Below are 27744 nucleotides of genomic sequence, written 5' to 3' on the forward strand. Positions count from 1 at the left end.
GCATGACTACAGGGGTTAACTCACTGTATGCATGGGCTGCTTTAGTTAATAGCAAAGCTGTTCGGAAGCAAGCAGGAATGTAACACAATGGCTCCAGGTAAAGCATCTCTTGGTAAACCGGTTAGGAGGTTTGACAATACTCAACTATTAGATGGGAGGATGCTAACTCTAGGCTCCAGCCAAAGTTACACACACAGCTGTTTTGGGAAGGCCAACAACGCACAGCTTCCCAACAGCTGGGAACTGTTACAATTCTCTCTCAAGAGAGAGAGAGGGGAAAGGCAGTTGTCAGGAGCTATTCCCAAGGAGCAGGCTGACCTAGACACAGGCTCTGTGGTGGGGCTCTGCAGCAGTTGCGCCTTCCTAAACTTCCAGGGGTTGGTAAGCCTTAGGCAAGACAGATGTGTACAGACTGTTTTATTGTTGTAAATTGTAGCCAATTAGTTCATTTTATCATCCATTTATCATTGTGTTATGTGGCATTACAGTCCATTCATATGCTATTTCATATGTAATCCATGTATGCTAAATAGATTTAAGTGACTAGGCCATAGGCTTAAGAATGCTTGACAGGAGTGGGTGACCTAGGAAATAGCTATGCCAGTAAGGTCACAAGATTACTGCAAAAGATGTGCCAATAGGTAATGTTACAAAAAACTAGATTGCCATGAACGGCATGGTATTGTCAGAGACCCCTGGTTGTAACATCATGGAACGTCCTGTCCTGAGCACAGGGCACATGTTGAGCATAGAAGCTAATGAGAATAGGAGGAACTAGGAAACAACCTATGAAAAATGGGGCAACCCAATATTCATGGGGGGTGGAAGTACAGATACAGAAAAGAGGGTTGAAACCCTCACGCATACGCATAAGGTGTTAGGCGTGGTCAGAATAACAATATCAAAGAAGTTCCCTGGTTGGATAAAAGCGGGAAGACCCCCATGGGACAACCCCACAGGATGACCACATGGGAAACCCCAGCAGGAACCATCCCTCTATAGAGAGGTGTATGGGACCCTATAATATCTTTGAGGATGTGTGTGTGACTGCAGTCTTAGTCATTGCATAGGTTTTTGTAGGATTTCTATGTGCTTGGGTAATTGGAACTTTACTTATTGCTTTAATAAAACTTGTAGTACAGATAAGACTTTGTACTTATGATTGTGTCTGTGGTCTCTACCCTTGGACTTTGTGTTTTCCTAGAGTCTCTGAATTTGAGAAAAGCACCAGAGATAATTTTCACTCTGTTGAGCTTGAAACTGTAGCAACAGGAGATGAACCCAGCGTAGTTTTAATACAAAAAAAATATTAAATTCCATTTAAATTAAAAAAGGCTACACAATCATTTTCTCTTAGGCTTTCCTGTTCCTGCTGTTAAGATTAAACAATCCTTTGTTTGAAGAAGGCCACCTAGTCACTGTATTGATTGCTGGTCACAGCTCCCAAAGGGCAGACGTGCAGGGACCAATCCCATTCAGACTGGAGAAGCACAGCTGGTACACAGGGGATTGTAGCCTAAGACACGGTATAACAGTAGGAGAATCACAAGATTCTAGGACGGTAAAGGCTTGAGGCCTACAACCTAAGGGGGTGCCCTCAAGAAGAAGTTGAGGGCTCAGAAGTACAGCTATCTCTGTAACCATGAAGGGAACCATCTCTAGTTTTGAATGTAGATATTATCCATAGGGAATAGGATCTTTTATGGGAACTTTTAAAGAGTGGAGAATAAAATGGTGTTGAATATGTCTGCCAGGATCAATGGAAAAGAACGTTTATCCTTGTAGGAGGCGCATCTTGTTGTTTATAGAAAAACATTTTTAACTAGAGGAGCATTTCTTACAGCTGTTCTTTAAATGTCTTCATGGCAACGAAACTAAGAAAAGATAGAACCAATATTAGCCGATTCAATGTACCGCTTGCTGTATTGGACCATATTCTGATCTGACTTACACCAGAAAATCCCGACTTGTGTTTTGATAATAAAAGTAAACAATGTGGCCACATGAGCAATCATGTTAGGAAATTGTTACCAATATTTTTATTTGGTCTGAAATGATCCAATTTTGCAGGGTTTATTTAAAAAAAAAAAGAGGTTATAAAATGTCAAAATCTGAGTAGATAAAGAATTGTCAGATGCGGAGCAAAGCAAAAAAGCTGTTCTCTTGTAACCACTGACTCTAATGCTGTGGATTTCATTTATGTCCTACGGTAAAGCTGAGAAAATGCTGATGACTAAAGAGTGAATCTTTTTAATTGCATTTAGTTGTTTAAGCATTACAGATTAAGCATTACTTCCCTCGCTGAATTATCTTGTTTTCCTACTCATTTTACCCGCAACGTGCAATTAACATTATTAGTGACAGAACCAGTATAGATGTTCATCTTAGGTTTTGCTTTGTGCAAAATTGATGCTGGTGTCATTTAGATGTTTTATCTAGTGGTTAGTCGGTGGTTTGCAGAATAATGTTCCCTGTGGGAAGGTTAAATGTACCATGTTTCCTGTAGATTTAATTGCAGTTATAGACAAAAACAAGCTATGAATGCTTTGCCGATCGATTGAAGAGCACAGCAAAACGGGGTGGAATGGGAAAAGAATCATTTTCTGACCTATCCTAAATGACATTTAATATTAAATTATTGTAATAATTGTATTAGCATTAAAATATTATAATAACAGCAGAGATAGGAATGCTGATATTCTGTATGCTCAGTGATGAGCAATATAGGAAATTGGAATTATGCAGTATTCCAAAAATGGACACACTTAACTAATTAACATTAACAAGCACACTATCTATGTATCTTACTGGCAGCGAGGAGACCTTAGTTAATGGTCTCCCAAGATCCTAGGCCATGGACTTTGAAGGTAGATGCACTGCAGTGAGTGGTGTTTTGTTGAGAGTCTGAGGCAAGAGATTCATGCAACTTTAACGTCCTCTTCTGGCCAACTGAGGTATTATTCAGCTATGAACAAATTGTCCTTCCTGCAGTTTATTTTAGAACATTTTTTCTATTGCTGATCTAGATAAGTCCTGTTTTTCTTTTAAAACATACTGGTCCTACAGCAGCAATCAAGAGATGCAGCTAGCAATTAGTTCTTAGTAGTAAACTAAACATTAGCTAGTTATTCATTAGGCTGAGATCTCAGCAGCTACATTTCTGAACATTAAAATATGGGCCAAGCAACTAAGGATTGACTCAGTAGCTGACTCTTTGATCATATTAGTGTTGGCTAAAAGGAGCCAGACAACCAGCTGTCTCTATAAGTTGACTTTTACTTTTCCCCCCATTGATTCTATGAATTAGAGTTGGAGACGTGAAAATGCTGACAAAGCTGCTTTCATGGGGCTGGGTTTTGGCCAGATAGCATCCTGGGTGAGAGAGAATTAAGTGCAGCTGGTCAGGAATTTTTCCAAGAAACTTTTGTTGTTGTTGGAAAATGCCAGTTTGTCACAAACGAAACTGCTAAATGTGTCTGTTTCAATAAAAGTTTTTCCCGGAAGGGTTTCTCAGGTCCAGGATGGAATTTCTGGGAAGGAAAGGAAGAGGCAGCGAGAAGGCTCTCACCTGGGATGATGGAGACCTAGGTTGAAGTTTCTTTGGATTTGGAACAGGGACTTGAAGCTGAATTTCCCAGATGCCCCAGGAGTGCCCAGTTGGCTATTCTGGGGTGTGTAGTGTCTGTGTGTCACAAACAATTTCCAAAGGTCTCATTTTCATTGCGATGCAGAATAAACAACAAATGCTAAAACCGCAACATTTTTCACGAAATGGAAAAATTTTTGGTTTTCAACCAGTCTTAAAATTAAGCATTTCCTCGCCCAGCCCTACTGTCCCTGTACCAGTCCCCTTCCCTCCCCCCAAAAAGAAATGGGGACAAATATAACTTCAATGACACCAAACCATGTTTGGTGCTTTAAGTAGCTGCTTTAATAGCTTGCTGGTTCTTACAGCTGAGTTGCCAAAGAAGGAGTGACTATTACTGTGCAGTCAAGTGTCCAGCCGCTACAATAACTGCACATGCACTATTATAAGTACCACACACAGCTCCGACATGTGACCGGTCTCGTAACACCATTTGGTTTTACTCTGTTTTTCCAGCCCATCGTGTGTGTCTGTCTCCTTTCTAGGCCTGCGCAGACCTAAAAATAATGGAACGTACATACCCCGGTCAATCTAGATAACCCGTCACTGGCACTGCGAGAACTTGCACGCACATGCACATACCAAAGGCATAGGATTGCACCACCCTGCCTCCTCCCCGTAGGCAAAGCCGGCGTAAACAGAAGGGAACTGCAATGTGCCCTCAAGGTTAACAAGCCCAGGCTCTGACAGACCATAGAAAGAAGCACATTCTAGACTCAAGGGCTTTCCATCATGAATGCCCTGCACCCAGCTCTGTGAATCTAGGGAATGTCACCTCAGCTGGCCTCAACTGTTGACTAAGGGCACGACAGGGGACCGGATTCTCCATTCCCCATCAGAAGGGTTTATTTTACACCCACTTTGCACTGGTATAAATGAGTCCACGATGTGTTGGGCAATGGAGAATCAGACCCACCAGGGCTGGATCCAAACCATAAAGAACTTTTTTAGGTCCAAACCAACACCGTGAATTTCCTTTGGAATGGAGCTAGTCAGTGGAAGAGGGAGCTAGTGTGCTCTGTACATGACACGCCCCTAAGCAGGTGAGCAGCTGTAATCATCACTAGTTTCTGAATGATCTTCAGGATTAGGCAGGGCATGCTGCAGCCCAAGTGAGGGGGTGAATAGGTGGCTCTCAGCCCCCTGATCTTGGGCTTGGACTGGTTCCCCTGTGCTGGCAGTGGTTTAAGAGTCGCTACAGCAGCTCTGTGCTGTTTGGAGATTCCTCTTGGAGGGGGTGGGGGACTTCAGATGGCTGATTAAGCCAGCTTCCAAGGCTGCTTTGTGACGACAAAGCAGCTGGCGCCAAGTAGGACGAAGTTGCTGGAACATACTGGAGCATCGGGTCCATTCTGGCAGGGATGTAGAGCCGAAAGGACAGGAAGCTTCAGTTGCAGTAGGCCCCACTAAATGCCGGTGTTGGAGCAGACAGACTGTTCTAAAAAAAATCTTATTAGAAGGATCATTGACAGAAAGGGTTGCAAATATTTGAGGGAAAGATCATATCTACAGGTTGCCGAAGAATGCCCTTGTTAATAAAACAGACCTAAGACCAGAGCTGTGCAGTATTAATTAACCTACCACTGCTAATTCTGACTTTCTGTGTTGTTAATGTGAGGGCTCTTTCTTGCCTTTTTCCAGACATGTGAATGTCCTGTCTCAAAGCTTCCTTTTAGAAGTTTGCTGATTTTTATCATCTTGTGCAGGGGAAAGTTTAACCGCTGTAAGTCACGAGAGCACATTTTCAGGTTAATAGACCTCAAAAATGTCTCTACTTTTCTTTTAGGTTTTCAAGTGCGCTTGCAGTGAATGCAGTATCCATCAGAGATAGTGTGGGGATTGAAAATGTCACCCAAGTAAAGGATCAACACCTAGAAATCTAGTGACATCAACGTTTTTCTCATACAGCTGGTTGTGTTGGCAGTTGAGTAAAATGCACCTGGTGCTGATTCTCTGTCCCATTAAATAATACCCTGTCACATTTCTTGCAAAGCTGCCAAAGGACATGAACGAATGTTGAGATCTCTCAAGATACATTAAGATCATAAATATTAAGGGCCAGATTCCACCTGGGTCATTTGTGATTGCCAAGCAGAGGTTGGGGGAGGAACAAAGCAAGGAAGCTCTCAGATTGACAGCTGTCCCACATAAAGATGGGGCAGAATTGCAATCCCTGAACTCAAGGAAACACGGGAACTGCTTCCTCCTTACTCCCCTAGAGCCACGTGGCACTGGGAAGAGGGTAAGACCATGTGTCTGTCCCCATCATACATCGGCCATGATGACGTGTAGCCAGTTCCCCCTGCACCCACAGCTCCTGTTTGCGCTGTGTAGCTCTTAAGTAGTTCACTATAATTCCTTCTGCAGCTAATTCAGTACTCCTGTTCTTCTTCTTTTTGCGGATACAGACTAACATGGCTGCTACTCTAATTCAGAAGAGAGATTGAATTTACCTCCTGTATGGTTATTTTCAGACCACGCCGATTAACTGAACAGAAAGGATCTTAAAGAGTTTAGGGAAGAATAAATTTTCCTTGCTAAGGTGCGTGTAGATATATCCTCTGGAAAGGACACTGTGGTCTAAAACTTTAAATTGTCACCTGAATTAAAATCTTTTCACAAATGAATGGCGTAGCTATCAATTCAGCTCTCTGTGAAGCCTCCAAAACACTGACAGCAAAGAAACAAAGCCTATAAAAGTTAATTGCTGTGGAACAAGGACAACCAAAATGAGGATTGGCTTTAAATGCATTAAGCAATGTAAAAATGAGACTCACCTCTCGGTACTTAGCTGCATCTTGATTTTCCACTCGAATTATAAAATGCTATAAACCTATTTTCATCCAGAAACTCTCTTTCAGGCCCTATAACGTTTTCCCTCCCTCCTCCCCCCCGCCCGCTAAAATGATATGAAAGCCCAGGTTGGACCGTGGTTTAAAGTATCCAAATAACAACCGAACCTAACAGTATAGTATAGCAACATTTGCAGTTTGACTGCAAATCAATATCAATATGTTATGGATGCTATTAATTTGCTATTACACTTTCTAGAAAAATGGTATAAATGCGTCTGCACAGAGAATCCCTAGACAGAGCCTATCTGCTGGAATTGTGCTCCTTTTTCTGGTTTTCCAGCTGTCTCTATCTGACAACAGTGAGTCTTTAAACTGTCATAGATTTTTAAGGCTACGATCATCCTATCCAGCTTCCTGCATAACATCTCTCCCCGTAGTTATTATTACTGTCTCATAATGAAACTCTTTCTAAATCAGGGCTGGCATACTGTTTGCTTGGACTTAAAATTGGCAAGTCATGAGCTCCACAATTAGGGCCAGATCCTATGCTGCTTTACATCCGCTCAGGATCTGGTCCTTCATGTATACAGTAGATATATTCTGCTATCTGTGCAGATGCTCCATGGACGCTCATTGGCCAAGTGACTAGTGATTTTGGGTGCCCAATTTGAAACACTCTAAAGGGGCCTGGTTTTGCAGAAAGGGCTGAACGCTTGTGCTCTGAAAATTGGGCCCCGTTAAGATGCCTAAGGTGGGGCACCCAAAATCACGAATTGCTTTTGAAAATCTTGGCCACAGGCCCCAGTTGGTAAAGGGGCATGCCCAAAGTTGCACACTTAAGTCTGTTACTTGCACAGCTAATTAAGTGGCCTGACTTCCAGGAGTTCCCAGCACTCAACAGCTCCCCTGTTGCCTTGCTCCACAGGCTTAGTGCTATGACAGGAATAGCCCACGACTCTACCCTCAGCCCGGACAGATATTCCATGTGAAGCAAACATCAGACAAAAGTCGCTCCTCTTTTTGCTTCTCCTTGGCTTGACTCTTGCTTTTCTGCGCCACTTTTTGTTGTCTTGCTTCAGCCCTGGAATGGTGAGAGCAGCAGGGTGCTCATGAACTTGGGGGAACGTCTTCACCACAATAGAAAGAAACCTGGTGCGTCTTTGCTAGGGAGCTGATCCCAAACCCTTTGATTTGGTTTAAGAAACCAGAGCTGCTCTCCAAGAGGTGGGAAGCGGCGATATCTGCAGAGCCATTTGTGCGCATAGGTGATATTTTTGTGACTATCTGTTAATCAGCCCCAACTTCTGTCCCTTGTATGGTGCGGAGCAGTGCACGCTACATTTGCCTCCTAAGCGTATTTGATCCTTAAACGAAAAGGGACAGTGCTTAGAATGTAAATGATAAATAGGACCGTGTGGAATATTTCCATGGAACCTCAGACCTACTCTTCTCAGTCCAAGCATCGGGTTCAAGATCTGTGAATCTCAACCTCTGATCAGAAAAACACAGCAATCCGAACATGGGCTGAAGTCGTCTGCATTGAGAGGAAGCTGGCAAACCTCTGTCCTGAATGAGTCTGCCTCACTCCCCTATCGATCCTCCTGGTACTCCCATGTATGTATCTAAAGCAGGGGCGGGCAAACTTTTTGGCCTGAGGGCCACATCGGGTTTCCAAAATTGTATGGAGGGCCAGTTAGGGGAGGCTGTGTCTCCCCAAATAGCCAGGCATGGCCCGGTCCCTGCCTCCTATCCGACCCCTCTGCTTCTTGCCCCCTGTCGCCCCTCGGGACTCCTGCCCCATTCACCACCCCCTGCTCCCTGTCCCCTGACTACTCCCAGGCCCCCACCCCTGCCTGCCCCCTGCCGCCCCATCTACCCCCCCCCCCCCATTTCTGACTGCCCCCCCAGGTCCCCTGCCCCATCCAACCCCCCTGCTCCCTGTCCCCTGATGCTCCTGCGCCGGGACGCCTGCCCCATCCAACCCCCCTGTTCCCGGCTCTCTGACCGCCCCGACCCAACCCACACCCCTGCCCCCTGACCATCCCCCCCAAACTCCCCTGTCCTCTATCCAACCCCCCCTGCTCCCTGCCCCCTTACCGCGCTGCACAGAACACCAGTGGCTGGCAGTGCTACAGCCGTGCCGCCCAAAGCACCGGGTCAGGTCGCGGCTCTGCAACTGCGCTGCCCGGCCGCCCAGGGCATTGCGCCAGCGGCGGGGCACGCTGAGGCTTCAGGGGTGGGGAGACAGCAGGGGAGGGGCTGGGGGTAGCCTCCCGGGCCAGGAGCTCAGAGGTGCTGGGCAGGAGGGTCCCGCGGGCCAGATGTGGCCCGTGGGCTGTAGCTTGCCCACCTCTGATCTAAAGTAAAACGAGTGAGGTGTCTTGTGCCTTAATGGGTGACAGGATAGAGGGTGGATGGGGGGGGGCACCTGTCACTGTCACCAAAGGATTTACGAACATAAATAGCAGAGTCATCTGTCTGTCTACCTCTCTTAGGGTTTCTCTCTCTCTATTCCTCACCATAATAGCTAAGCACTGGGAAGTGGGTGAGATCTATCTAATCTATGGGTTTTCTATAGAACCCATCAATGTAGTATCTATGCGCTTGGATCCTCTTGGATCTCTAAATTCATTGAACTTGAATATCGGACTGAATCTGAAGGCGTTTTTTCTTCCAACCCCGGTGAACCCAGAGCAGAGCTGTCAATAGCCCGAATGTTAATGCCTGACATTATGAACGTGGTTGGGTTTTACAGTGCTGTCTGTCCCAGGCCTACCACAGAGCTTGGAATATGCTCCCAGGTTTGTTTCTTCCTTGTTGCCCCTTGCAGGGTACCTGGCTGACTGCTTGTGTCCTTTGCCTGGTTCAGCAGTGCTAGGGTGACCAGATGTCCCCTTTTATAGGGACAGTCCTGATTTATGGGTCTTTTTCTTATATAGGCTCCTATTGCCCCCCACCTCCATTCTGATTTTTCACACTTGCTGTCTGGTCACCCTAAGCAGTGCTTTCTCTAAAGTCCTCTCTCTCAGCATCTTTGTGCAATGAATTGGATAGGGCCAGTGCGCCCCCTAGTGCTGAGTATTGGAATAATAGCTGTAAATGTTGCACTTAAATGGCTATTGACTTCATTAAAAATGATCATTAAATTAAATTACTTTGCTGTACAGCTGTTGACTTTAGAAGGGAGGGGAGAGTGGGAGCATTTAATGACACAGAGTGGCACAGTGTGTTTTTATGAGTTGGAAGCAGGGAAAAACAGCAAGAAGGAGAGTGCTAATCAGTTGTCTCCCAAATTTGATCATTGAAAGCAACCTCAGTTGTTCAGGGCTGGGAGCCCTTGGGTTCCGTTTAGGAGGAGTTCTGCAGCAAAGCGGATGCAGTCTGAAAATCCAGCAATCACGGGGCCCAAGGTGTGATTATTTACCCGCTTTGTGGAAGTGCCCCCGCAGGCTGTCCGTGCCCCTTCAGAAGACGTTGCTTTTCTGCAATAATGTTTCACATGGTTCATCGGATCATCTCCAAGCACTTTACAAACATGAATGAATAGAACCTCACCCCGGTCCTGTGAGGTCAGGACGTATTAGCGCAGCTTGGCGAATGGGGGGGAAATGTTCACAATATTTGTTTCCCCATTTTTGCGTGTAAATGTTTGGATGGGCGTTTTCCAGCTACAATTAGTGTGTGTTATTCCTGATATCCTTCAGATGGGGAAAGAGGTTAAATTACTTGTTCAGGATCATACGGTGCTGGTGGCTCAGTGGGGAGTAGACCCCTAGAGCCAGATTTACTTCTGCACAGCTTGGCTGCCCGTGACTCAAGAAAGGTTCGCTCACTGAGAGGGTAGCCAATGTTGCAGCCAACTGATCTCCCAAGGTTTTCATTGGGGCAGACTGCTCTCTGTTGCAGTCATCACCCTTTGTCAGCTGCTGAGAAAGGGCACAGGTCCTGATGGCCACGGCTGGGCCATCTACTGGGATTGAATTTGGGGATCTGGATCTAAAAACATGAGCTCCTATGGCAAGAACAGACGCATCAACCTCTTATATGGCTCAGCCTCCAGAGGGGGACAGCACACGTGTGGCTAATGCGTTACACGTGTGCAGTGAGGCGCACTTCACAAGCCTCAGCTGCACTCAATAAAATTATATGGGCTATTTTCCCCTATATCTATATGTATATATCCCTTAAATATAGAAAGAATTATAAAACTATCTCAATCTGTGTGTGTATGTGTGTGTGTGTGACTTTTGATGTGAAAAAATGTGTAATGGAATGCTGACTCGGGACAATGTGTTCTGGCAAGAGGGGATGGCAGACACGCTAGTCCGGGTGGCTTTGTCCTGTTTCTGATCTGTGTTAGGTTGTTAGGACCATTGCCCATCGGTGAAGGATGTATGATAATGAGCTGTGCTGTGCGATCAAGCAACTAGGTCCAGCACAACAGTGTAAGCCCCGGAAAGTCACTGATGCTGGGCCAACCCATACGGGGGGCAAAATGCAAACAAGGAGCGTGCTCCGTAGCAGTGGGTAGTGGAGCTGCTCATGTAGAGAAGGAATGTGTAAATCTTCTCCTTACCTCCTGCGTACTGCACGTTCCAATTCCACAGGCTGGGTGCCCTTGTCACTACCCCAAGGCAGTGCAGCCTGTAGGAACTTACAGGACTTCCGGGCTCAAATTCCCTTTCTGCCTCTCGCAGATGGCTCCAAGCTCCAATAAAAAGGGACTATTAAGGGCTCCTTCCCATTGTGTGTGTTTCATTAATGGGTGGGGTGGAAGGGGTCCAGAGCCAGCTCACTGAGGTATGGAGGGAAGGGGCTCGCTCTTCTCTTTGCCCCAGTTGCTGTTGGTTTTTTTGTTTGTTTGTTTTTGCAAGGGGAAGATCATCTTTGGGCCACACGGGGCCTGATGCAACCGCCTGGCGTCATTCACTATCCTCTCGCCATTAGGAGCTGTACTAAAAGGGAATGACGCACATGTAAATATGTAACTACAGATGGAATGGACTGAAATTGTCTAGGAAGTTTGTGGATTCTGTTGGTTTTTTTTTTTCCTTTGTGCTACAAAGCAAATAGGTAATGCACTAACCTCTGAAACATTATGGTAATGCAAATAGATTAATAATAATAATCCCTAATCGACTCCCACTCTGAGGACCTGCGTGCTGAGAGCAGCGCGAATGGCATTGTGGCAGTCTTAGCCGTGTCCACAGAAAGACTTGGCATGGACCCATTTATCTGGTATACATTCAGACTTCCGCTTCTGGCAAGTCACTGTTATTAACAGCCCATTTCCTGCTGAGATCAGTTTTCCAGGAGTGACATAAATCTGGATACTAGCGCGCTTCTGGGACAGCATGTTTAATAATGAAAATTAAGCCCTGGCACCTAAGGCTCATTTTATCAGTTTGACATTCACTTTGCTTCTCTAGTGGCCTTCACTGCAGCCCCTTGCCCCAGGGCGTGAAGAGTGGCCAATGTTCTGGGTAGGGTTGCCACCCATCCGGGTTTTACCTGGACAGGTTTTACCTGGTTTTTGGCTTCTGTGTCCGGTGCCATTTAGGGTTGCCGGGTGCCCGGTTTTCAACTGGAAAGTCCAGGCAAAAAGGGGACCTGGCAACCCTAAATGGCACCCACACCAAAAGTCCGGTTACCACGAGGTGGGGAGGAGGCACTGGGTCATTAACCCACACCAGCCCCTACTCTGCTGGGGCCGCCTCCTACCTGCAGGCAGGATCCTTAGGATGATCTAGCAAGTGATGCGGGGAGAGGAGAAAGGAGTGTGTGACAGGGGTGGGGCCTTAAGGGAAGAGGTGGAGCAGGAGGTGGGGCCTCAAGGGAAGAGGTGGAGCAGGGTGTTGGAGGGGAGGGGCATGGCCTCAAGGGAAGAGGAAGAGCAGGGGCAGGGCCTTGGGGGAAAGAGGTGGAGAAGGGGTGAGGCCTTAGGGGTCTGGTTACCAGCAATTAGAAAGGTGGCAACCCTAGCTCTAAGGCTCCCATCAAGCTCTTTGGATCAGTACTAGCATCTTGGATCAATGAATATAACTCTGTGTGATCAGGGCAAGACTCTTTCAGCGAGGATGCCGGGCTGGAATCTCCTCTCATTTAAACCTGGGTGAATATGGAATAACTTCATTGGTGCAGCGTTCCTCTGGATTTACCTGGATGCAAACAAAATCTGAATCTGCCCACCAACTGCTTTGCCACAGAAGCTTTGCCTCCGTTGACCTGGAGATAGGAAATTGAGGCTGACCTTGTCAAAGCAGTGCAAAGCATTTATCGGTGTATCTTCCAATAAGCCACTTGTGCCCACCCTTCCACATCCTGCGCTGGGCAGATCTCCGCCCATCCTGAGCACTCGGCCCAACACTCTCTTATCTTGAACATTCAAATAATATGGATTTGTGCTGCCATAAAATACAAACACACTAGAAGGGTAAAAGTTGAGAGCTTAGAAACACCCCTGAATGTGTGTCAAATTAAATGATTTTAAGCTCATTATTTTCCTCAGGTAAATACTGAAATCAGTCTTTTATGAGTGCTCATTTATTTAATTAATAGAAACGAAATGACTGATGACCTCTGAGGTTTGTCCTGATTTGGGCTGTAAATTCTCACAGGCTGCTGAGAGAACAGCTTTCCTTACGACGTTACGAATGTAGCAAAAGGGGAATCGGAGCTGGATTGGACTTGACGAGGTGACACTCATTTCAAAACCATCTGTTCACTCCTAAGTGCAGTGTTCATTGGGCGTGGGCTTCCTGCCCTGACCACTTCTTCCAGGGCTTGCTCGGGTCGCACTTGACTCTGAGCTGAAACCACAGCCTTTGGGTTTTCCTCATGGGGTCCTGGGAGAGCTACCCATTTCACTTGGTTGTTCTCCATTCCTTCAACCTTGCCTGTTAGGAAGATGGGAAAGATGGTGTTGGCCAATATTCATTGTCCCACAGAAATGCTAGCAACCACCAACTATGTTCCTGCATTTGCCTTACTCCCTTTTCAAGATGGGATGCATGGCCCCATCCTCTTCTTTCTTCTCATGAGTCCAGGCCCCCACCTTTACATTACTTCCGCAGTAGTGCAAAGGTTGCTGGGGTGTATGCAAGCCAGCCAAGATTTTGAGGGGGCCAACAGGAGAAATGGAGGAACGCATTCCCATGGAGACCAAGGCTGGCCATGCTTGAGGCATAGCAGGTGTATGGAAAAGGTGCTGAAAAGCTGTGCAGGGAAGAAAGCCCTAAGAAGCTCATTCCTTGTGGCCCTCTGACTGGAACTACCTAGCACTGGCTGAGTCAGGAGGAGCCGTGGGCTGTGCAGGACTTCATCCTAGGGCTATGCCAAAATCGTGTGGAAGTTATCAGGTTGCTTCCACCCCAAAATTTCCATTGTGGCAGACAGAGCTGAGCAAATAATGCATCCAATCAATTGAGCTTGTTTTCCCATGCTCCAAATAGCGGAGGCCGTTTAACAATTTCCTCTCACTGATGCATTTTTGCAAAACTATCCACCAAATTATCTGTGTTTTGTGATCAGTCCACAGAGTTAAAGAGGACTTGTGATTGGTCAGATAAGTCATGTGAGGTGTGTTTTGTGTTCTCTGAGTGGGCAAGAATATCCATTGCTAAGACTTGTGTACGCCGATGTAAAACAGACTTTCAGCTTTGCTTTCCCTCAGATGATAGGGTCAGGAGAACTCCATCACAAAGTGTGCCTGGAATGGGAACACGAGCATGCATGGGGTAATTTTGAGTGAATATTTGGGGTGGGGGGCAGGGGCCTGCTTGTTCCTGAACTCACATACTATAGAACAGGGGTTCTCAACCTTTTTCTTTGAGGCCCGCCCAACATGCTATAAAAACTCCACGGCCCACCTGTGCCACAACAACTGTTGTGCATATAAAAGCCAGGCCCAGCGTTCAGGGGTAACAAGCAGGGCAATTGCTCACGGCCCCACACCACAGGAGGCCCATGAAACTAAGTTGCTCAGACTTCGGCTTCAGCCCCAGGGGGCAGGGCCCCGGGCTTCAATCCCATGCAGTGGGGCTTCGGCTTTCTGCCTTGGGCCCCGTTAAGTCTAATGCCAGCCTTGCTTGGCGGACCCCCTGAAACCTGATCATGGGCCCCCAGGGGGCCCCGAACCCCTGGTTGAGAACCACTGCTATAGAACAGAATTATGAGAGCACAACAGGTTACCATTGAGCAAGTAGAATGGGCACACCGAATCACAGGGGTGATCGGACGTAGCCATGTGTTTAAAGCAGAAAATAACAACTGGACATGTTGTAATACCTAGGACAGAGTACAGTCCGTGCAAAGAGTTGCTGAACATTCACTGTTCAGAAAGACTCAGTCATTGTTAGATAATGCTGCCACCTCCAGGTGTCCTACTGCAATGTGGACCTGCTGCCGCAGGAGAGCAGTAGTTACAGTTGGGTTTAGTGGTGCATAGCCGTGTGGCTTCTTTCCCAGTCGGCAAAGACCCTGCTCATTTGAATGGTGTAAGAAAGAGATTTAGGGAGATGAGTGAAGTGCTAGTGAGATGAAGGAGTCCAGAGTTCAAACATGGGAAGAAAGCACCAACTGATCATACTAAAATGCTCCTAAGGAAGGCTCCAGGAGGAATCTTATCATTGCCTGCTAGATCTGCCAGGAAGCCTGATCTTTCCCCTCTTATTATTCATTCTATAGTATTATTTAATGTTTTATTACAGTATTGCCCAGTAGCCCCAGTTTGGACCAGTGCCCTACAGTGCTAAGCCGTGAAATATTGCAACATTTTCTAGTCTGGACGAAGCCCAGCCCAGTGATTAAAGCACAGGGCTGCGAGTTTGGAAATATGGACTTTGTTCCAGCTTCTGCAACAGACTCAAATGACCCTGGGCTAGTCACTTAACATCCCTTTGCCTCCCTTTCCTCATCTGTACAATGGGGAAATTACTGAAGGCACGTTGGGCTAAATTGCCTTACAGGAGCAAACCCCAGCTGTAGAGATCTATCCCACAATACGTCCCCCTTTTTTCCTGGCACGAAGGAGATGGAAAGTTGCTGTAACAGGCAAGACTCCATTTATGCCACTCTGTCTTGGCTTTTCCCACTGGCATAAGGTACATTAGCAATGAGATATCTGTACTGGAGTATCTGGGTCTTCTCTAATTGCAAGGGGAAAGTTAGCACGATCTGGCTCATTGATTTCACTTTGTTTTCAAAGTGTAGGGCCCATCCCTGCAGATCCTGACTTCCCGGTATGGTGGTTACTCGAACTTGCACAGAAAGGGAACATGAAACGGGCGTGAGAGCTCCTCATTTGCAGTGTCATGTTAGGGCTGCATTCTACCTTTGATTTTTCTTCAAAATAGGCCTGAATTCCTTGCAGGTATCTGAACCTTTGTGTTTGCCTAACATTCGAAATGTTGTCTTCAGCTGTACACCATTACACCACCAGGGGGCATGTGGAACCAAGAAAAGGAAATGTTAATCTATTGAATTCAGTCATGAACAGAATAAACAGTTTTGAAGCAGACACATGGCATTTACATATTCTTGGGACGGAAACAAGATTTGCAGCCTCACATTATTAAACTACTTCACTCTTATGGTCTTATTCCTTCCTTTTGACTGCATGACAGCTGGGGCCAAGCGGAGATACTGGCATGGAATAACAGATATTCCCAGGTCTGTCATGCTAAATAAGATCAAGACAAAGTTTGAGTCTTTATAATTTGGGGTACAATTCAATGTACTTCAAGACCCTCCTCCCCCAAAATATAAATATAATAAACCTTAGAATTATCTCTAAATATCAGGACACACCAAAGCCCTAAATATCATATTGTTTAAGGGCCCTTCTTCAGGTTGACTGATAGTGCAGTGTATTATAGTCTATTTATTCCCTGTTATACAAAAATACAGGAAGGCCGTATACATCCTTGATGTAATCCATCCTATCTCGCTGGCAGCCTTCTGTTGCATTAGCAGTTTAACCCTGTATCCTATTACCAAGAGAATGCGGATGCAGCAATTCTACTTTTGCAAGTGAAGTACAAGAAGCAACTCTTTGTGATGATAAACGGCATGGAAATCTCTATTTGGGATGTTCAGGCCAATCATACGCCCAGAGAAGCCAATGAGAATTTTGGCATTGATTTCACTGGAGCAGGATTAGGCCCAATTCTTGTTTCCTGCATAGGGAAATGTATTTGTCTCATTGAGGGTCTCAGTTCCAGAAGATTTTTCCCCCCAGGACTCAGATTTACTAGTAACCCGTCCGAGCCTATTCTGCAAAGCAATTGCAGAGTCAGCGGTAAAGTACTTTCTCATAGCAAAACAATGATGCACGTGGTTTCATTTGAGCACACGCAAATGTTTTGCTGTGGTTGGCCCTGTATTCGACAATGTCCCATGATTTAAATATTGACTAAAGGAAGTTTGCATAAAGGGAAATCTCCACAAACACACGCTAGATGTGCCTATGGTTTGGTAGAAGTAGAATGGATAGGGCTGATCAAGAGGTTTTTTTTTTTTTTTTTTTTTAGGAATTGTTTTTTCGTTTAAAAATGCTGTTTCTTTGAAACCAAAACTGTTCTCAGAATAGGGTGAGGTTTGATGAATTTCCCGACTCCAAACAATTCAAATGATAAATCACAGTAGTAATGTTGAGAAAAGAGTTTTAAAATTGTCAAAATATTTCACTTTGACATTTTCAAAGCAAAATATTCCAGTTCAAAGTGACTTATCATTTAGAAACGTAAACTAAATAGATTTGAAAAAAAGATTTATAAAAAAAGGAAAAAGGTTTAAATTGAAACACAACATTTCGATGTTTCAATGGATCCAACATGGGGAAAAAAATGATTGTTTTGGTTTGTGGATATTTTTGAGATTTTGACCGTTCATCCCAATTCAAGATGGGAGAATTGTTCCCTTTCCCCCACCCGCAGCTCTAAAAGCTAATGTGATATACTTCTCCATCTTCCTGAGCTGGGGAAACCTCTCCGCATAGGGGCGGATCCAGACCTGTAACCTCTTGAACCTTGCCAGGGGATGGGTTTTTCAGATTAGATCTTAATTCCGTACTGGTCCCTCCTGCAATAATGGATTCAACTAAGATCTCCAATCCAAACCCCTCCTGCAAGCATTGAGTGGGATGAGCTGTTTGAAATCTGGATGTGAACTTGGCAGCGTGGGCCCTTTTTCTCTAATGAAAACTGCACTCTGCCCTAAGTTAAAACTCCATGAGGCCTGCTTCTCTGTATAAGCATGACTGCTCCATTTGGGAAGTTCTAACAAGTCCCGTGTCCCACTTTGGATGTGTGTTCTGTGTAAGTGGGCCACAGCCTGCCCAAAAAACAAGTCAAACTAAGCATCAAGCCTGAGGAATCGAGCCAAGGCGTTCAGTCCAAGGAAAGGCCAAGAAGTAGCTCTTTGCTGGCCCAGCCATTCCAGACTCAGCTGGCTTGGGCTTGGAAAACCAGTCTCCGGTTCCAAACTCAGCTTCCTGTGTGTTGGTGGCGCCCAATACCTTTATGCTGCTAGGTCTGGCTGCAATGCCCAGGGAAAGCCTATGGGAGTTAGGCGCACATCTCTGAAGATCCTGCAGTTTGGCGGCAGCCAATGAGTATTTCACTGCGTATTGCCACTTGATTTTTATTGATTCCTTAAGAAAGAAAATGGCCATTTCCTTTACATACATTGTGGCCTTTTCGTTGCCCGGCCTACAGACACACTTCAGTGCTGCTGCTTTAAACTGATTCTCTGGGTGACCCAATGGAATGTCACAACTTTTCCAGGTGCTTTTAGCAGCACCGCAGATATTGGGCCATAGTGGAGTTGTGCCCATTTATACCCGCTGCGGATCTGGTCTGTGGTCTGCTAGACGTACTTAATGTGCTCAGCAGAAGCAAAGAGGTCAAAACAAAGAGTAAACAATGGAAAGAAGATTTATTTTCGGTTATTAATAAAACAGCAAACCATGTGGCTGTGCAATTACCACATTAGGTTGCATTAAAGAAGGGTTGAGCAAAGGTTATGTTTGTAATACATCATGCAAAATTATCTGTGATAGACGCATTTAAAATTGTTTGTGGCCCTTTTAAACCATTTTGGGAGGTGGCTGCAAGGGATAGGGACTAAGTTTTTTAAATTTTAATGAGGACTGGTTAAATTTCAAGGGTTTGCTGTTACAAATGCATGTGGGCTTTGCAAGAAGGGAGAAGTATTGATTGGTGCATGCGGGAAAGAATTGGTTTACAACGTATAACTCTAACAGTCATTGTAGAGGGGTAACTGATGCCCTTCTAGAGGACTGGTTGGGTGGGGATAATTAGTATCCTGAGATAAAACCTTTCATCCATAGGTCTCTGATTTGAAATCAGTGCATGTCAAAAGTTTGATCATGAATGTTCATGTAGATCATTATTTGTTAATGCAATTTCTAAGAGAGAACATTCAATATTCAATATCAACATTCAATAGTTTTCCTGTTTAAAATGTTTGTCATCCAGTCAGGGAGGTGAACCAATAGAGAACCTGTCACAAATCATGTATAAAGAGCAGTGATTAGTCAAAAGGTGTTTGCAAACCACTCATTGGCTGAATTTTTTGAATATAGTTTTTTTTCAGTGAAGAAGGATGTTGATAAATTGGAGAGGGTTCAGAGAAGAGCCACAAGAATATTGAAAAGCTTAGAAAACATGCCTGATAGTGACAGGAATTATTTTGGGGCAGTCCTATGGCTTGTGTTATACAGGAGGTCAGACGAGATGATCACAATAGTCCCCTCTGGCCTTGGAATCGATGAATCGATGAAACACTTGTGAATTTCAAATACACCAGTAGAAATCTGAATCAATAAACAGTGAATACAAAAATCAGTAATTTACTGGGCGAACTCAAGGAATAATTTGATCAGCTCTAACCTCCAGACACAAATTCACTAAAGGTAAAACAATTTAAAAGCACTTAAACTGCCTAAGTCCCATTTTCAGCAGTGGGTTAGCGTATGCCTCCATTGCGAATCACTGCTTGTGTAGACGCAACCACGCTAGCTATATGCTAATCAGCTCACCAAAAATAGAAGCATAGGCCTGCCTGACCTCCCCCCTCCTGACTCCCCTCCGGGTACATACTCAGTTGTGCAGCTGGCACTGATGCCTATGCCACAGTATGCCCACTTCTATTTTTAGCAAGCTAGCTAGAGTTCAGCTACCAGAGACAGTTTATACGAGCTGCCGGTCACACTCCTGGCTGCAGGGGAGATGTACCGCTAGGAACCTAGTAGCTTAAGTCTCATTAAAAGTCAATTTTCACTTTTGAAAATGTGATTTAAGTTACTTAGGTGCTATTGAAAATGTTGACTTCAGTGGGATGTAAGCATGTGCTTAACTTGTTTGCTGAACAGGGGTGAACTTAAGTATGTGCTTAAGTACTTTGGTGAACGAGGGCTTTAATAAGCAACAGAGGGTCCTGTGGCACCTTTAAGACTAACAGAAGTATTGGGAGCATAAGCTTTCGTGGGTAAGAACCTCACTTCTTCAGATGCAAGTAATGGAAATCTCCAGAGGCAGGTATAAATCAGTATGGAGATAACGAGGTTAGTTCAATCAGTCCAGTTTGGCCAATGTACATAGCAGAGGGGCATTGCTGGCATATGATAGTATATATAACATTGGTGGACGTGCAGGTGAATGAGCCGGTGATGTTGTAGCTGATCTGGTTAGGTCCTGTGATGGTGTTGCTGGTGTAGATATGTGGGCAGAGTTGGCATCGAGGTTTGTTGCATGGGTTGGTTCCTGAGTTAGAGTGTGTGGTTGCTGGTGAGGATATGCTTAAGGTTGGCAGGTTGTCTGTGGGCGAGGACTGTCCTGCCTCCCAAGGTCTGTGAAAGTGAGGGATCATTGTCAAGGATGGGTTGTAGATCACTGATGATGCGTTGGAGAGGTTTAAGCTGAGGACTGTAGGTGATGGCCAGTGGAGTTCTGTTGGTTTCTCTTTGGGGCCTGTCTTGTAGCAGGAGGCTTCTGGGTACACGTCTGGCTCTGTTGATTTGTTTCCTTGTGTGGGTATCGTAGTTTTGAGAATGCTTGGTGAAGATCTTGTAGGTGTTGGTCTCTGTCTGAGGGGTTGGAGCAGATGCGATTGTACCTCAGTGCTTGACTGTAGACGATGGATCGTGTGGTGTGACCGGGGTGGAAGCTGGAGGCATGAAGGTAGGTGTAGTGGTCGGTGGGTTTTCGGTATAGGGTGGTGTTAATGTGGCCATTGCTTATTTGTACGGTGGTGTCTAGGAAGTGGACCTCCCGTGTAGATTGGTCCAGGCTGAGGTTGATGGTGGGGTGGAAGCTGTTGAAATCGTGGTGGAATTCTTCCAGGATCTCCTTCCCATGGGTCCAGATGATGAAGATGTCATCAATATAGCGTAGGTAGAGAAGGGGCATGAGTGGACGAGAGCTGAGGAAGCGTTGTTCCAGGTCAGCCATAAAAATGTTGGCATATTGTGGGGCCATGCGGGTTCCCATAGCGGTGCCACTGGTCTGGAGATATATATTGTCACCAAATTTGAAATAATTGTGCGTGAGGATAAAGTCACAGAGCTCAGCAATAAGTTGTGCTGTGTCATCATCAGGGATACTGTTCCTGACAGCTTGTATTCCATCTGTGTGTGCGATGTTTGTGTAGAGAGCCTCCACATCCATGGTGGCTAGGATGGTGTTTTCTGGGAGGTCACCAATGCATTGTAGTTTTCTCAGGAAATCTGTGGTGTCACGGAGATAGCTGGGAGTGCTGGTGGCGCAGGGTCTGAGTAGGGAGTCCACATATCCAGACAGTCCTTCAGTGAGCGTGCCAATGTCCGAGATGATGGGGCGTCCAGGATTTCCAGGTTTGTGGATCTTAGGTAGTAGATAGAATAACCCCGATCGGGGCTCTGAGGGTATGTTGATTTGTTCCCGTGTTAGTGTAGGGAGTGTCCTGAGTAGATGGTGTAGTTTCTTAGTGTATTCCTCAGTGGGATCTGAGGAAAGTGGCCTGTAGAATTTGGTATTGGAGAGTTGTCTGGCGGCCTCCTTCTGGTAGTCAGACCTGTTCATGATGACAACAGCACCTCGTTTATGAGCCTCTTTGATGATAATGTCAGGGTGGTTTCTGAGGCTGTGGATGGCATTGCGTTCTGCATGACTTAGGTTATGAGGCAAGCGATGTTGTTTTTCCACAATTTCTGCCTGTGCACATCGGCGGAAGCATTCTACGTATAGGTCCAGACTGTCATTTCGACCCTCAGGAGGAGTCCATGTGGAGTTCTTCTTCCTGTGTTGTTGGTGGGAGGGTATCTGTATATCAGTGCGCTGTTCAGTGTTATCTTGAAAGTATTCTTTGAGTAGGAGGCGGCGAAAGTAGGATTCCAGATCACCACAGAACTGTATCATGTTCGTGGGGGTGCTGGGGCAAAAAGAGAGTCCCCGAGATAGGACAGACTCTTCTGCTGGGTTGAGTGTGGATAAATTGACGATATTGCTGGGTGAGTTAGGGGTACCCCTGTTGTGGCCCCATGTGGCAGGTAGGATTTTAGACAGCTTACGGTCCTTTTTCCTTTGTAGAGAGGTGAATTGTGTAATGTAGATCTCCTGTCTTATTTTAGTAAAGTCCATTTGTGTGGAGGGTTGGTTATTTATGAAAGTCTCCAGGTTGGAGAGCTCTTTCTTGATGTTTTTCTGTCTGCTGTATAGGATGCTGATCAGGTGGTTCCTCAGTTTCTTTGATAGTGTATGGCATAATCTCTCACTGTGGTCTGTGCAGTATGTAGATAGCAATGGATTTTTCACCTTCAGTCCATTTGGTATGACGTCCATCCGTTTGCATTTGGAAAGGAAGATGATATCTGTCTGTATTCACCTGCACGTCCACCAATGTTATATATACTATCATATGCCAGCAATGCCCCTCTGCTATGTACATTGGCCAAACTGGACCGTCACTACGCAAGAGGATAAATGGACACAAGTCAGATATCAGGAATGGCAATATACAAAAACCTGTAGGAGAACACTTCAACCTCCCTGGCCACACAATAGCAGATGTTAAGGTAGCCATCTTACAGCAAAAAAACTTCAGGACCAGACTCCAAAGAGAAACTGCTGAGCTCCAGTTCATTTGCAAATTTGACACCAACAGATCAGGATTAAACAAAGACTGTGAATGGCTATCCAACTACAGAAGCAGTTTCTCCTCCCTTGGTGTTCGCACCTCAACTGCTAGCAGAGCACCTCACCCTCCCTGATTGAACTAACCTCGTTATCGCCATACTGATTTATACCTGCCTCTGGAGATTTCCATTACTTGCATCTGAAGAAGTGAGGTTCTTACCCACGAAAGCTTATGCTCCCAATACTTCTGTTAGTCTTAAAGGTGCCACAGGACCCTCTGTTGCTTTTTACAGATTCAGACTAACACGGCTACCCCTCTGATACTTGAGGGCTTTAATGAGTATTCAAATTCAAACCCCAGTTCATGGGGTTGCATCGTAACTGTGGTCAGAAGTTGGCTCATAGTATTTATGGTACCATCTCTTCCGAACCAACGCCGACATTTGTGTTCCACTTTTCACCACTACATTCTGAAGATCCCATTTGTGGACCCAATTAGAATTTGTCACTATGTTTTTCACTCAGTTTTAAATGTAAATAAAAAATGATTGTGGATTTTTAAAGCTGAGGCTAGAAATGTCAGTAATTATCACAGGATAGTTAGCAAACGTTATTCTTGTAAATGCTTTCTACACTTGTAGCATTTACTGTTCATCAATAATTCAGCTTTAAAAAAAGAATAATAGATTTTCGACTTCACAAAAGCTACTGTGGAGCTATTCATATTGCAAACTGCCTGACAATGAAAGCCATCAACCAAAGCAAGGAGCAGGCTCTGAAGGCTGGCTTAATGCACTGCAGCATCCTGTTACAATCGTTTTTTGTAATTCTAGAAGACAGAAAATAAAATTTTACACTTGAAAATAATACGTTTAAGTAAATAGTATAGAAGAGCCATATGTTTGTCCAAGAAATGGTTAGACGTTGCCAGAACAATACTGCTACATTATGAATCTTTCATGAGCTCTGAAAGTCATAATGGTCTGTCATTAATGCCCATTAATGATCTCTCTATACCACGAGTCTGGGCTTGATGTTTCTGGCCGGTACCTTAGAGAATACTTTAAATATGCCTTAAACTTTCTCTGGTCTACTCTCTCTGTGTCTGCTCCAAATGTAGACAGCAACTGTTTGGGTAGGATCAGCTTGTAAGGAATCATGGCTTTGGGATTAAGAAAGTCTTATTCAGGTAAGATGTATTTAAGCAATATTTTTTAGAGGAATAAACTGGAAGGCTTTTTCCTGGCAAGTAATCCTTCCGTAATAATGATAAGGAAGTGGATGGAGGTTTTAAGGCATAATTTATATCCAAATCTTTCAATCCCTCTTCTTTTCCATCAGTTTTGTTTGGTTACTATGTAAACGCACTTTTGTAAAATGAAGAAAGCAACCGTGATAGTTAATCCATATTGATTGGAATGGTAGATAGTATCACTGCATATTGCTAAAGCGGCAAGTTGTCCCTGTTTCAACAGCAATATTTAAATAAATGTGGCACGAGCTGATTTACTGGCCTTTAAACATTGCATGTGAAATTCTTGTGATGTCTAAGGCTAATTTTTTCTTTAAAGTAAGTAAAATATGGGCACTGGTTCCCAGTCTATTTTAATTGCTGTTACATGGGAATACTGCACCTAATGTCCGCCAAGGGAAACATTGCAACTGTGTTGCTATCTTTAAAGCATTTTTTGGAAATTAAATATCAAAATGTAGGCAACAATGCATTTTAACACAGTTATTCTGTTGCAATGGCTTAACTAACGGCTAATTCACGATGATATAACTAATATTTCCTTAATATTGAACATGTTTCTCCCTCTTCGCTATGTGAAATGATCAAATTATTGATTGAACCAGCGCCCTACAGCTGCCAGAGAAAAACAAACCCAAGAAGTCCTGAAAAAAACCTCTAGAATCAAGCAATAACTAGAACCTCAAGCAATAGATATATTTTTGAACTGCACTGTTTTCTTGGGTGTGTATAACTCTTTATTTGAAATAGAATGCCTATTTGTAAATGGTATGTGACATCCATGTTATTGCTCAATGAAATTGACACGGTAAATATAAATATGGAGAGAAAACCAACCAATCTGAAATGACTGAGCATATTTTTTTTAAGTATTATCAAATATTATCTCTCACCCTTCTAATTCAAGTATTAAACTATTAATGGATACATTTCCTCCATTTTTTAATAAATAGTTATTAAAATATAATGCTTTCTAAACAAATAAGTGATTTCCAAATCTCTGTTTTTCTTTACGAAGTTGTCTGGCCATATTAGGCATGAAATAAATGTCAGTGGGTAGTTATAAAGCCAGAAAATTTTAAATTAATGCCAGTTCAAAGCTACAAACCAAATCCTTCTTTTGTTACTCTCACAGCAGTCCCACTAAGCCTTATGTTTGATTAAGGTTAGCAGGATTTGGCCCATAGGGCCTGATTCAAAGCCCACTGAAGTCCATGTAAAGGCTGTTGATTTCAACAGGCTTTGGAGCTGGACCTTAGATACCATATAATCTCATGCCTGAATCTGTAGATAAACTAGTCAGCACCATGGACAGAGGATAAAGCCCTACTAAATCCTCCAGTAGATATGATGCTGACGATTAGTTTCATTAGATAACAAAATGATTTTAACTGGAGTCGATAAGTATTTCTACCTACATGTAGCAATTTTAATTCAGATCAGGTATGTATTATCTCCTTGGTGGAAGTATTGTATAGATCTGCTGATTTGAAGTTAAGACTTTAACAGGGATAGTGTCTAGATTAATAAAATCTAACATGGATTTGGGTTAAATATAAAAACCCAACAACTCTTCCTTCCTATTTGAACTCTGTGCTTTCAGTATCACACACCTTTGCTGTTGATTACAGCTTTCGGTACTATATACATATTTTGTAATTAAATATCACCAGTAACAGAAGTTAAAATGGAATAGGAAATTGCAATGACCTTGTTGTGGTAGTGACAAGAACTAACTCTAGGTGTCCCTGTTGTTTCTGGTTTTGTCAGTAACTTGATGCATCTGGCCTTTTACTGAACATGATGGACATTTTTCTTCTTTGTTTATTTCAGAACTGTTTACATCTTACTGTTGTGTGGGATGGTTCAGTGATAAGAACCTGTGGGTTTCATTCAAAGCCCCCTGAAGTCAGTGGAAAGATTTTTGGATCAGAACCCTTTATTAAGATTCAGATTTAAACCAGTAATAGTCAAGAAATTCAGAATTAAGGTTGAAAACCTGAGCAAGACATGTTACATATGACACAGCTGTGGAAGAGGGAGAGAAAAAAGAGAGGACTGAATGCGACTGAAAGTTTTCCATGGAATTACAGCTTCAGCTCTGGATTTCATTCCATTTGTATTCCTCGGTCACAGTCTCGGTGTGGCTGATGGTATGTTTGGATTGTATTTGCAAGTCTAAATGGAGAGAGAGAAAGAAAAATAGCTCTAGCTTATGTTTAAAATGTTCCATAATTATCAAGTTCGAATTATTTTTCAGAGGTATTGGGCAGTTTCAGTTACAGCCAATGGGAGCTGCTGGTGCTAAGCACCTCTGCAAATCCTCTGTTTTAGTCAGATTGACAACAGTAAGGCTGCTGATGTGCTGACCAATATTATCTCATTGTTTCCTTGGGCTCCCTCATCTGTCTATATCCATTTGTTATCTGTTATTTTCTACTTAGATTGTAAGTTGTTTGGGGCCGAGACTGTCTCTTTGTTCTGCGTTTGTACCGTGGGTTCCTGCTCCAGGACTGTGCTAATAATATGATATACAGTACGATAATACAAATAATAAATAATAGTTTAGGCCTTGATCCTGCAAGGTGAACTGCGTGTGCAGACCCTTAGACCCTTTGACTTCAGCAGAACTCCGTGTGAATGCACTATATGACCAGGGCAGAATCAATTGCAGGATCAGGGCCTTAGTCTATAGAACTTGTGATTGGATTAGCACTTAGATTCTCATCCTGATCTTTTGGCAACTTGTGAATATTGGAGTTGGGACATCACCATCTGCATGGACCCGTGGGTGCACTGTTTCCTGGGATCTTGCCATTTGTATTCATAAGCTATGTGACTCCATCTTGGCTGGGGTTAGGTCCTTCTTCATATTCCTAGTTTATAAAATATAGTCAAGCAGAAGTACTTTTAAATAATTGAGAACGTGAGTGCACTCAGTTTCTTTGCTATTTCTTTGCGGGAACTCACATGGTCAGTTAAGCTGTTTCCATTCATGGAAAAGAGCTTCTTTTAATTGCAGCTTTTAATCCAAGCTAAATGTGCATATGAATAACCGCAACAAGTGACACTAACACAATTGTGCATTTGATTTCAAATTAAACAAGCCTATGAATCTATTTTGGATCAGTGTCTAGATCTTTCAGAAACAGGACAGTTTTGCTGTAAACAGCGATAGAACATTTCAACTTAATTTGCTCATCCTCCTTTTTTTGCAAATAGTAGAGTGAACTGTCAATGATTCATGTCAATAAAAATTCTATTGAAGATGGGAAGATACTTCTATCCGTAACTTTTAAAGTTTATACTGTGCATGATTGCATATTCACACATGTACACCTATATATCCCTAAAGAGAGCAAATATATTAAATGTATGTGGTGGTTAGGAAGTTTTTATCAGCTGGGATGGCTGTCAAATGTAAAGTCATCACATCAGTGAGTTATTCAGGTCATACCAAATGAGTGCTGTAAAGAATTTTATACCACACCATGTAATCATGTATTTTAGAACATAAGAACGGCCATACTGGGTCAGACCAAAGGTCCATCTAGCCCAGTATCCTGTCTTCTAACAGTGACCAATGCCAGGTGCCCCTGGCAGGTAATCATCAAGTGATCCATTCCCTGTCACTCATTCCCATTATTTTGCTTATGCCACTTATTTTACAGCAAGAATTATTTTACAAAGCTTTTTGAAGAGGGTTTTATTTAATTGTATTGATATTATTTTTTGTGTCCTTCAACCTGAAAAAGCCAGGAGCCATATCACCCTGGGTCAATTGGTATAGACTTTATATATAGAGAAAATATAGCTAATAAAGTTTAGAATCCTCAAAAATAGCTTTTTTGTCCATCCTAATGTTGTGATTGTGTCTGACAATCTATGGGGGTCTAGAAAGAAATCTATTTATCCATT

The 27744-nt window shown here is 43.9% G+C and overlaps 1 protein-coding gene across 9 annotated transcripts in view; it reads left to right on the forward strand.

Moving 5' to 3' along the window:
* FGF13 (fibroblast growth factor 13) overlaps positions 1 to 27744 on the forward strand; it is a 339123-nt gene that overhangs the window by 212623 nt on the left and 98756 nt on the right. The window contains exon 1 of one of the 9 annotated variants that reach the window (XM_024099827.3): positions 23677 to 23763. The exons of the other annotated variants lie outside the window; for them this stretch is intronic. Within the exon in view, the coding sequence (XP_023955595.1) occupies positions 23733 to 23763 (31 nt within the window). The 5' untranslated portion in view covers positions 23677 to 23732. Of the gene's footprint in view, positions 1 to 23676; positions 23764 to 27744 lie in introns of those variants that run through there. 9 annotated transcript variants of the gene reach the window in all.

The sequence above is a fragment of the Chrysemys picta genome, chromosome 9 (assembly GCF_011386835.1).
Source record: "Chrysemys picta bellii isolate R12L10 chromosome 9, ASM1138683v2, whole genome shotgun sequence".
Classification (NCBI taxonomy): Eukaryota; Metazoa; Chordata; order Testudines; family Emydidae; genus Chrysemys; species Chrysemys picta.